The sequence below is a fragment of the Otolemur garnettii genome, unplaced genomic scaffold (genome assembly GCF_000181295.1).
Source record: "Otolemur garnettii isolate 467f Iridium unplaced genomic scaffold, OtoGar3 scaffold00017, whole genome shotgun sequence".
Lineage (NCBI taxonomy): Eukaryota > Metazoa > Chordata > Mammalia > Primates > Galagidae > Otolemur > Otolemur garnettii.
Genome location: NW_003852412.1, coordinates 2,397,558 through 2,410,268, shown reverse-complemented (window position 1 = coordinate 2,410,268; position 12,711 = coordinate 2,397,558). Strand labels below are relative to the sequence as shown.

The 12,711-nt window shown below is 34.6% G+C and overlaps 1 protein-coding gene across 5 annotated transcripts in view; it reads right to left on the bottom strand.

The window, feature by feature from the left end:
• Nucleotides 1-6,751: 6,751 nt before the first annotated feature.
• Nucleotides 6,752-12,711, bottom strand: part of ERBIN (erbb2 interacting protein) — a 155,276-nt gene continuing 149,316 nt past the window's right edge. For all 5 annotated transcript variants that reach the window (XM_003785877.3, XM_003785876.3, XM_003785878.3 and 2 more), the window contains 3 exons: nt 11,586-11,678; nt 10,997-11,071; nt 6,752-8,829 (listed from right to left, as the gene is read on the bottom strand). In XM_003785877.3, the coding sequence (XP_003785925.1) occupies nt 8,722-8,829; nt 10,997-11,071; nt 11,586-11,678 (276 nt within the window). In that variant the 3' untranslated portion in view covers nt 6,752-8,721. The remainder of the gene's footprint in view (nt 8,830-10,996; nt 11,072-11,585; nt 11,679-12,711) is intronic.

Here is a 12,711-nt window from a genome sequence, read left to right as displayed (position 1 = left end):
ACTGAGCTTTTGGTGTTATATCTAAGAAAGCATTGCCAAATCCAATGTTCTGAAACTTTTCCCCTATGTTTTTTCCCCAGGAGTTTTAAGTCTTTAATGAATTTTGAATTAACCTTTTTTTATGGTATAAGGAAATGGTTCATTTTGCATGTCAATATTTAGTTTTTCCAATACCATTTGTTGACGAGAATGTCCTTTCCCCACTGTATAGCACTGGCATCCTTTTCAAAAATTATTTGGCAATATATGCAAGGGTTTGTGTCCAGGCTCTCTACTCTTTACCCTAGGTCTATGTATTTGTCTTTATGCCAACAATACAATGTCTTATTTACTTTTCCTATGTAGTTATGTTTTGAAATCAGAAGTATGAGTCCTGCAACTTTGTTCTTTTTTAACATTGCTTTGGCTATTAGGGTCCCTAAAGATTACATATGAAATTTAGGATGTTTTTCTATTTATGCAACAAATACCGTTGAGGTTCTGATAGGGACTGCACTGAATCTGTGAACTGCTTTGCAGTGTGGACAGTGAGTCTTAGAATCCATGAGCACAGATGTCTTCCCCTTTATTTGTATCTTCGGTTTCTTTTAGTGATGTTTTGTAGTTTTCGGCTAAGCGTTTATTCTTTCTGATGCTATAATTATTAGGTTTTCTTAATTTCCTTTTATGATTGGTCATTGCTAGTAGACAGAAATGCAACTGATCTCTGTGTGTTGATTTTCTATACTGCAATTTTCCTGAAATTGTTTAGTAGTCACAAAAGGACATGTGGGTGCAATCTTTTGTAAGATCATGTCATCTACTGATATTCTTTTCCATTTGGATGTCTTTTATTTCTTCTTGCCTAATTGCTCTAGCTAAAATTCCAGTAGTATATTGAATAGTAGTGGCAAGAGTTGAGTATTCTTGCCTTATTCCTCATCTTAGAGGAAAAGTTTTCAGTCTTTTACTGTTGAATATGATATTAACTGTGGACTTTTCATATATGGCTTTTATTAAGTTAAGGTAGTTTCCTTCTATTCTTAGTTGTTGAGTGTTTTTATTGTGAATGGGTGTTAAACTTTATCAGATGCTTTTCTACTTGGATCACAATAATTATGTGGGGTTTTTTCCTTCATTTTACTAATGGTATAGTACATTAATTGATTTTCATTTGTGAACCATCTTTGAATTCCAGGTGTAAGTACTACCTGGTAATGTATGACTCTTTGATGTGCTGTTAAATTTTGTTTGCTAGTATTTGTTTAGAATTAAACTGGGCCCACCCCATCAATCAAGAAAATCTCCAGATCTTAACTCATTTAACTCTTAATTCCATCTACAATGTTAATTCCCCTTTGTCATGCAACCTAACATTCACGATTTCAGATTAAGACATGGACAATCTTGGGGGGCCATTATTCTGCTTATGATATTGCTGCATTCAATATGCCATTTAGGAATTTTCATGTAGGTACATTAGTGAGGTTATCTATCATTTTTTTGTTTATTATAGTTAAATTTGAGAACTAGGGTTATTTTGGCTACGCAAAATCAGTCAGGTAGTATTCTATCCATTTTAATGTTCCAAAATGGTTTATATAATTTGGAAATAATTCATTTCTTAGAATTATCTGATTTCTGATATTTCAGTAAACTCACCCATGAAATCAAGTGAGATCTGATATCCTTTCAGGCCAAAGATTTGACCATTTTTTCAGTTTTTTTTGTTGTTGTTGTTGTTTATTACAGACAAATTTTTAGGATATTCCATATTTGAAATCAACTAATATTCTTCATTTTCATTGTATATACTATTTACCACCTCTTCTCTCTCTCGAAAGACACACATAATGCAGGTGTTATTTTTTAAGCATTGAACTTGTAAACTGTCCTATTTGTTTAATATGTCTTACCTCTTTCATAGGTCTCTGAGAGAAGCACATTAAAGTTTCTCACTATACTAAATTTATCAATTTATACTTCTATTGTTACTTTTTATAAAAGAACTATTTAATAATTGCATGATAATTATGTAATTGTTATAAGTACACAATAATACAGAATTTTCATAGCTAAAAGATAAAATTATTTATAGTGGCAAGGCATCACTTACAGCTCCAAGAAGGGGAGACGGGGTTCAATGTAGTTAACCTGTGAAACACATGTCCCACTTGATGTGGCCTCTCCTGCTGAAAGACAATTGGAAGAATTCATAATGCTGGCACACAGTGGAAGTCTCTAAATTACAAAAGAATCTGTTATTTTTGTGCTAGTATATACTGGTAGATATGCTGCCATGTTCAGTGATGGCTCCAGAAAGCAATCAGCACCTCAGTGGTACAGACTTGATCAGCAGCTTGATTCCAATTAGTCTCATTAGAGATTGGATCCTTACTGAGGACATCTACATGGCTGACCCCCACGTGCCTAACTGTTAATCAAGATTTGTTTCTATTTGTTCATGGCCCCCAAAAGAAATATCTTTAATCTGGTAGTCTATACTTTTCCAAGTGACAAAACCAAAAAGTTAGTTTTAAGATTCAGAAAAAAATATAAAACTCATCTAGGGGAGTATTTGGGTAAAGCTACAAGAATGGCCTGACTTTTGCCCACTGAGTGGAGTGAACAAGTCCACATTTGGTTCTGCACAGTTAGAGCTGAGGTTAAATAGTTTCAGTAGCCCAATAAAACCACAGGGTCTCAGTTTAGCTAAATGACCAGGGAAGTCATAGGCATTTAGGGAAATCTCTATCAGTCAAATGCCCCAGAGTCAAAGACTAGTTCTGTGGATAAATTGGGAGTAAAAGTTCTTCCCAAAGTGACAGCTGCCACTTTTATATAAAAAGCTGAGATGCTTTTGTATTCTGGGACATATCATTACTACTTGACAAATGAGGTATGTTGGATCCTCCTGCCTTGATAGTCACTGAGTCCAGGTTGACCCACCCCAAATAGGATATAGTCTAATACAGGCAAAAGAATCATTGACCTCTATAGGTTAGGCATTCTCCAGCAGCAAGCTATTAGCTGCTTTTCAAGAGGTATTCCTGGCAACGAGATGACAAGTTCAAAATGTCAGGGGTAGAGGGGTAGTCTCCCATTTCCGGAAGCTCCAATTGGCAAAATCATTAGTAACTAAGACTCGTGGCTCAAAAAGGTCAGTAAGGGTTGGGGGTCTAAAGGTAGAGAGCTTGCCACAGAAAAACCCATTTAAGGTAGGTGAGGCTAAACTACAGGGTGCCCATAAAGTTCATAGGCAATTTGAAATAGTTTAACGAACTTTATGGACACCCTGTATAATGTTTGGTAGGTTAGGTATATTAATGTAACCTCACTGTAAGTTGAGAAACACCTATATAAAAGTATCAATTGTTTTTATAGTTAGTGGTGAAATTAACATTTAAGAGACGGTATCATTTTTAATAGAACCTAAAATGTGAAATAGATCCATTTCTTAAAATGTACAAGATCTGTGTACTAAAATCTACTAAATATTATTGAGAAATTAAAAAAGACCTCAAGCCATATCATGCTCATAGACTGAAAAAATCAAAGTAACTAAGAAGTCAATACTCCCAAATTAAAGAATCAATATAATTGCAACTAAAATCCAAGTAAGGTTTTTGTGTTAAAATTAACAAATTCATTCTAAAATTTTTTGGAGGGCAGCGCTTGTGGCTCAGTGAGTAGGGCGCCAACCCTATATACCCAGCCCTGGCCAAACTGCAACAAAAAAATAGCCAGGTGTTGTGGCGGGTGCTTGTAGTCCCAGCTACTTGGGAGGCTGAGGCAAGAGAATCACCTAAGCCCAAGAGCTGGAGGTTGCTGTGAGCTGTGACACCACAGCACTCTACCAAGGGTAACAAAGTGAGAGTCTGTCTCTAAAAAAATAAAATAAAATAAAATAAAATAAAGTAAAATAAAATAAAATTTGGAAATACAAAGGACTAGGAATAGCCAAAATAATTTCTGAAAAAGAAAAAAAGGAATAGTTAGAAAAATTACTCAACTCAATTTTAAGACTTACTGTAAATCTCAGTAGTCAGGACAATGTGGTATTGGAATAAAGATAGGCACAAAGATCCATGAAACATTTGCCTAGAGAGTTCAGATACTTGTCTGCACATACACGGTCAACTGACAAAGCACCCAGGCAATTCAATAGGGAAAGGACAGTATTTCCAATAAATAGTACCAGAACAACCAGCTATCTATTTACCAAAAAATGAACGTCAGCCCATATCTCACTCTGTATGCCAAAATAAAGTAAAAATGGATTCTAGACCCAAATATAAGAGCTAAACCTACAAAATTATTTAGAATAGTGGTTCTCAACCTGTGGATCATGATCCACAGGAACTATATTAAAGAGCCATGGCATTAGGAAGGTTGAGAACCACTGACTTAGAATGAAACATAGGGGAAATTCACAATGGCTTGGGATAAGACTAATAATTTATAAAAATGGGGCACAAAGTGCAAGAAAAAATGAATATATTGAAATTCCCCCACATTAAAAACTTATTTTTGACACCAGTCAAAAAAATGCAAACCACAGACTTGTAATATGTACCTAATAAAAGTCTTAAATCCAGAACACATTTAAAAAATTCTTAACAAGACAAACAATTCAATTAAAAAATGAGCAGACAGTTTGACAAGTAAGTTTGTGAACTTGTCCTAGAAAAAGTCCTATGTACCTCACTGTCAAATAACACTATGGTCACCTTTGAATTACTCCTCTTGGGAAGCTACGTACTGATGCCAGCACCTAGTCCACCCTTCAGAGCAATTTTAGAACTCTTTTTCTGGAACGACCATCAGAGATGTCGTCATACAGCACACAAAAACCCACAAGCTAAGCAAGACACTACCACATGAGGACATGAGCACAACTATGAGACACTGATACACCAAGGTTATGAAACAACCAAAGGCTGTTCATTAACGTTCTTGATGAATCACACGTTTTAATTTTAATGTCTTTTTCATAAGAAGATATTTACTAAGCATTAAAAGAATGTATTAAAAGGAATGCCATAGAATGGACCAACTGCAGTGGCTCACACCTGTAATCCTAATTCTCTGGAAGATTGAAGCAGGCAGATCCCTTGAATTTAGAAATTTAAGACCAGCCTGACAAAGAGGAGAGACCCCGTTACCTATTAAAAAATAGAAAAATTACCTATGTGTTGAGGTGGGTACCTATGGTCCCAGCCCAAGAGTTTGAGGTTGCTGTGAGCTGTAATTATACCACAAAACTTTACCCAGGGCAACAGAGTTAAGACTGTTCCATAAAAAGGGGTTGAGGAGGAGAATGCAATAGAATAAATGAAAAAATTCCTTTCCCAATAGATTTGACATACTGCCAGTCTCCATTTGAAAAACATTACCCATCTTAGTGGCTTCCTTTATAAGTAAAAAAAACAACAACAACAACAAAAATCAGGTTGAGCATGGTGACTTACACGCCTTACATGTAAGGACTTTGGATGGCCAAGGCGGGAGGATCACTTGAGGCCAGAAGTTTGACACCAACCTGAGCAACATAGTGAGACCTTGTCTCTAAAAGTATAAAATAAAATATAAGTTCCACTTCTTTGTCTTCCATGTCCAGAATTAAAGGGCTTTAATGCTTAAAAAAGGAAAAAAAAGAAAAAGTTGTATTTCTTTTCATGAGAATTTCTCTAGCCCTGAAATTCATAGAATAAACCACACAGCTTTAAATAACATTACTTTATTATCTATCCTCCATGTGTTACTTCAAGCCATCTAGATATATACAAAAATTTGGAATGTTGAATAAATGCTGATTGAAAAAAATATTACATGGCTGTTACTGGGAGTTTAAGTACAGCAAGTTAATAATTAAACGTTTAGTTCTGTTTATGGCAATGCTTGTGTTTAAAAGAATTTTTCAAGTATATGCACAACTTCAAGTCTAGTCCAAAGAGGCCAGAAAAATATTTACAAAATAAATATGTAAGAAATTTTATAATTTCAATGATTCAGATGAACTGAAGACTCCTTAATGAAACAGCATAAAACTTTAGACTGTGTCAATAACTATAAACTTAATAAATTCCTTCAATCACATCATATTTACCAATATTTTTTACTGGTCAGGGTAAGAAATTTTAAACACTTAATAAAAATAAGGTGCTCTAGTTTTAATGATTTGGTATGTTAACACTTATTAAAATAAAATCAGCTATGGGCATAGGCCTACTTGCTTAAAAGATTCTATTCAGATTTTGAAACTTTATGATTCCCATAATAAAAATTCTCATGAAGAACCCTTGTCATTTAATTTTAACTTTCCAATATTTTGGAATTAAAGTTTTGGCTATTAATTTAAAGTCCAAATTATCTTGCTTTTTTTTTTCACATCATTGATAACAAACTTTATTACTCAACTTTTTGTGTTGCAAGAATGTTACAAAATTTTAATTAGAATAGAATAAAATATTAGTACATATGATCTTTGTTGCACTTATAGTATTTCAGTATAATATGCAATGAACTTAACTTAAGGTCTGATCACTGATGAAGCCATTGTTCTATGGGGTTTAATTCCTTTTCTAAAATTGTATCTCTGTATCGGGTAAAGGTAAAGTAGTGGAAAACTCTGCAATTATGCCTATTTTATGTACTCCTGATTAAAAATAGAATGTGACTGTAAAAATTTGAAATAAAGTGAATTGTGATATTTTACAACACCAAAAATTTTAGAATAAAGTGAGAATAAAGGGAACACCAAGACTTGTCATAAAGAAGCTGTTTGTCATTCTTTTCTTTAGAAATTATAACACACATACAATAAATGAATTTTATCAAAATACAGCATATTTCTTCTACTATATCCATACAAATCAATTCCTATGTAAATAGTACTGAAAATCAACTAAAATGAGTTAAAATTTACAAAGAGTTGTTAAAGGGTTTCATTCAAAATTATTACAACTATACAGTACAATAACCAATTGATAACATTTTAAAAGAAGTGCAATATTTGAGTTCATATATTTTTGAAAGTGCTGCCTATTTACTCTAACTAGCAAGAATGGAAAGTGAGTCTAATTCACTTTTGCAAAAGCAATGTACATTGGTGTTTTAGCTAGTCTTATAAGTCTTAATTAAATCAATGTGGGAGAACAAAGCATAATAGATTAAAAATACCCCAATTACATTTCTTAGTAATTAAAAATGAATTGCAATAACTGAATATTGCTGTAATGAAAGGTTTCAGACAAACCTATCTAAAAACAGTTATTAGTCTTCTATGGCACCTTTTTTCTGGTCCAAATAACAATGCGTTAATTCTTACCATTGCATGTTACTCAAATTTTATTTGATTACGTAGCACAAAAACAAATAAAATTAATGGTTTGGGTAAACAAAATTAATAAACCTCTGTAAAATATCTGTTACAGTAACTAGGAAGAAAGGCAGTTGGTGGTAAAACACTATGACACTGATACACTTAGAAACCCTTTAAAGACTCTGAAGTGTTGAGTTCACATTTAATGTTACATGTAGGAACAGCCCTTTATTTGAACACCTTTACACACTGGTAGGCCTCAAGGCCCCCTCCCTTTGCTCCATAATGCTCCACAGCAATTCTCTATCACTGTGCCAGTTTCACAAACTTGCTTTGGTTTCTTAGCTCCATCCGCACTGTTTCCTTTTACTTTACCAAGGCAAGGCAAGGCCAAATAAAAATCAAGAGGCTTTCTTAAACTCTTGCACTTTGTGTTACAGGTAACACAATCTTAAAACTGGCCATTTTAGTTCATTTGCTGCTTAAAATAAAAATTATAAATTAGATTAAAATGGAGCGCTAATTATAAAAACAGATCGCAAGTACCACCATTTGCAAAAAATAAAAATAAAAAAACCTAGGGGATTTCCATAGCACAGAAAATGCACAGACATGCATCTATAATAGAGTTAAAAATGTCCTTTGACTAAAACATTAAAAATTGAATCACCAGTAGCAAATGTCCATGGATAATGACAAGAACAGATCTTGTAGAGCTCATAAAATGCAATTATTATTGTCTTTTCTACTTCTTTAAAAAGACATTACATATTTTATTGCATGATTCTACTAAAAAAACAAATTACCACATAGCTTTTTTCCATTCTTTGCTTCCAGATTTTTATAGGAAATAACTGTTTTAATCTGGCCTTGGAAAGTGAACCCACCAGCACCACCTTCATCTACTCACTCTTCAATTCAATATACACATAGCAAAAGCCAACACTTCAAATCTCTTGCCCACATTAAAAGAAAAAAAAAAGTAGTTTCAGAAGAAAAACATTAATACCAGTTGAATAAAAATAAGGGCAAAAAAGCTATGAGACAGATAGCTCTGCCATCTGTCTCTGGGCTAAAATCAAGGCTAACTATTGCCTTGCACACAGTTCAGTTATGTGTATGAAATCCAAAAATAAACCTACAATCTATACAAAAACAAGATAGATTTGTTTTTGTCACCTTGATTGGTATGTTTAAAAACCTAACAAGTTTTACATGGTATGAATTCAACAGTCTCCTTTATATTCTGTACAGTGGTTCTTTCCCTCTAACCACAAGTTTCATTACTTCACTAATGTACAAATCTGAACAAAACTTTTTGAGTTCTTTATATATAAAAATAGTCAAAATATTAATTTCCCCTGCAAGAATCTTCCAATAAATCTTGCTGTCTTTTCCCCTTTTTTTGCCCACAGTGCTTATGAGGAAACTTCTCGTACAATGATGAGTTCTACCGTATTCTGGAAAGTTTTTAGCAAGGATACAGCTTGTCCATGTTCAATATTGATAAAACTGTAGCCATTAGCCTAAAAGAAAGAGGAAAAACATTATAGTAATCTATTTGCATTTCTGCACTTAAATTTCTACCAGATAATTCACAAATGTGGAAGGAAGTAAGATCACCTTGATAATTTAAAACATACAGACTTCCTATTCCATGCCTCTAAAATGTCTGAACATGGGGCCCAGGTATTTCATCCAATTTCAGACAATTCTTATGTAGTGGCCTAATGTTCGGAACCACTTGCTTAAGATACAATGTCAGGTATTGTGTGTGTGTGTATGCTAATGTGTATCTGAGGTGACCAAACTCAGGTGGAGGTAGAGGGTAAGGGTGAGTCTTCCTATTGCCTTAGAGAAGAGCTATCAGATCAAAACCGCCTTCTTTTTTTTTGAGACAGAATCTCACTTTGTCGCTCTTAGTAGAGTGCTGTGGTATCATAACTCACAGTAACCTCAAACTCTTGGGCTCAAGCAATCATCTTGCTGCAGCCTTCAGAGTAGGTGGGACTAGAGGCTCTTGCCACAACGGCCAGCTATTTTTTTGTTTTTTTAGAGACAGGGTTTTGCTCTTGCTCAGGTTAGTCTCGAATTCATGAGCTCAAGCAATCCACCAGCCCTGGCCTCCCAGAGTGCTAAGATTATAGGTGTGAGCCACTGCAAAACCGCCTTCTTTAATTAAGGTCTTACTGTGCACCACACATTATTCTAAGTATATCACATGAATTTAATCCCCTGATTGTCTTAACAACACTCAGAGAAGATTTTTTTCATCTTATTTTAAAGGTGAGGAAACCCAGGCATGGAAGAGATAAAGTAACTTCCTCAGTCACAAAACTGAAATGACAGATTCCCAAATGGTTCAGAAAAATAAATGTGTATTACTTTATGAGTGAGTGTAAGTTTGTGTGTGGAGAAAGAAGGAGGCTGGCAAGGAAAACAAAGAGGAGGAGTATGAATGTTAAAGAATATGGCAGGCGGCTCGGTGCCTATAGCTCAACCGGCTAAGGCGCCAGCCACATACACCTAAGGTGGCGGATTCGGATCCCCAGCCTGGGCCCGCCAAACAACAATGACGGCTGCAACCAAAAAATAGCCAGGCGTTGTGGCGGGCGCCTGTGGTCCGAGCTACTTGGGAGGCTGAGGCAGGAGACTCGCTTGAGCCCAGGAGTTGGAGGTTGCTGTGAGCTGTGAGGCCATGCACGGGGATGGCTTGAGACTCCGTCTTCTAAAAAAAAAAAAAAAAAGAATATGGCAAAACATGAGCAACTAGTGATCAAGTAAGTGTATATAAGATGTTTGTTGTACTATTTTTGCAGCTTTCTCTAACCTCGACATTATTTATTAGTTTCTTTCTTTCTTTCTTTATTTTTAGAGACAGAGTTTCATTTTGTCACCCTTGGTATAGTACCGTGGTGTCACAGTTCACAGCAACCTCAAACTCTTAGGCTCAAGCAATTCTCTTGCCTCAGCCTCCAAAGTAGCTAGGACCATAGGCGCCTGTCACAACACTTGGCTATTTTTAGATGCGGAGTCTCGCTCAGGCTCAGGCTGTTCTCAAAACTGTGAGCTCAGGCAATCGACCTGCCTTGACCTCCCAGAGGGCTAGGATTACAGGTGTGAGCCACACTGCCCAGCTCCAAAATTATTTAAAAATTTAAAAATGTTTTAAATTGTATTTTAGAAAAGTGTTAGTCAGGATTCAAACTCAGGCAGTCTAGCTTCAGAGTTTGTACTTTTGCTACTAAACGCCAATGTATTTAGTTATGATTTGAGAGGTTTTAATTTTAAAGATTAAATTCTTTTCAATGGTTGCTATGATAAAAAAATTGATTAATTTCTGAACTGACAACAGTGAAAGTAGGGATAGAGAATGAGTGCTGTACTTGTATCTTAGGTAAGGTTTCCTAAGACAAAGCTACTAAGTGTTTAGGTAAAAGTGTTTTACGTAGCTGAAGGAACAAAGTAAAGAAGGGGCACAGTAAAGTAAGATTTTGAAATTTTCTCTATTTCTGACATGGTGCCCACTTCTAAGAAATGGTACTCTCTGATCCCCCAATTAATGAAAATTAATTGTCCTGAACTTAAATAAAACCCTATTGACATATCAAACATATAGGCATGATTTTCAACTATAGAAACCCAGAGAATGTTATAAATGAAAGAAAATAATAAAGGAATTATCTTAATTACCTGAATAATTTTATCACCTGGCTGCAGTAACTTAGATGCCGGTCCTTCAGGCTGTACCCTTGTTACAAATATACCCTTTAATAACAAAAAAAAAGATAATTATTTAACCAAAGAGAGTATGCATAAATGACAGAGTACCAAGAAGCAATTTTTCTTTTTTTAAACTTTATTTATTTTTCCAAGAAGCAATCTTTCTTTCATATCAGGCAAACATTGGAATCATGGAACATGTCTTCTCCCTGATTTCTCTGAGTGATACTATGACAAACCAAAGTTAGACTTCTGATTTTAGTATAGTGCTTTCCGTTAATGAAACTATTTCTATACATGTATAGAAAAGCAATAAGAAAACTAAAAATCACTAGATAATATGATAAACCTTGAAATGTTTTGTTAAAATTTTTCCCTCAAACAATTAACTTGAACTGACCAAATTTCAAAATAAAAAGCTAAACAATACAGATGGGAATAAAAAGTGATGGCTGTCTAAATTTACATAATTATCTATTAGATTCTCACTTAAATATAAGAGATATGGAATTAGTAAATAAAACTTTTCAGTATTTCAAGGATTATAAACAAAACTTACATCATCATCGGGTCTGAATGGGTTTCCTCTACCCCCGACACCACCTGATATGCTAAATCCAAGTTCTGGATCCTTTTCAACTCTTACACAAATCTGAGTTAATACGAAAATAAAGGGAATTATTATTACTATTTCAGAAAAAGTTACAACACAACAAAATCCATATTTAAATATTGATGAATTAAGTTCAAATAAACATAAATATGCAAAGATTCATCAAAAATAAACATTTTAGTCAGATGAAGTGAAGATACAACATAGAATATTATGTTAATGAGTTAGTGAGTTAAAGGCATAGCTGGGATTATAAAGCATAGCTCCTAGGTTTACTGCATGTTTTATGAGGCTAGAGAATCAATTAATGTTGACCTAAACTATTTTACTTTTTAGACATGGATTTTATTGATGATGCACAAACACAAAACATGTATTATTAACATTAGTTACCACTTATGGAACATCTGAATTACAACAGTATCTCTGTCTATTTGCTCAACTCATAAGATATCTGAAAGATCCACTGGTGGTTTTAAATTAAATTTCTCAAATCTGTATACATGTTTCAAAGGAGTTAGGATTTTAATATATGACTAATTGATAATATTTGTAACTAAGCAAAATAGATGCAAGAATTAAACTTTTGTTACAAAATACTCCCTTTCCACCAGAGACTCAACCAAAATGAATAAAACATTTGATGTCTACCTAAGGTTCTAATATTATTGATCATTTTATCAATGAACTATCAAGATATGTGAATGTATGGCTCATGATTTGAGTACTTTTTAAAATTAAATACTCAAAGTAGTTTGGAATCTATAGTGGAATTTCAAAATCTAAAAGAAGTAAGATTTTAAGTGTTACAAAGCAATAGGCTGGGAGCGTGGCCATTTGGAATTCTATTCCATAAGCTCCCGGCTGGTGAATAAAGCCCTTCCTCTTATTAAAAAGAACAAAAGGCTAGGCGCCTATAGCTCAACCGGCTGAGGCGCCAGCCACGTACACCTAAGGTGGCAGGTTCGAATCCCCAGCCCGGACCCGCCAAGCAACAATGACGGCTGCAACCAAAAAATAGCCGGGCGTTGTGGCGGGTGCCTGTGGTCCCAGCTGCTTGGGAGGCGGAGGC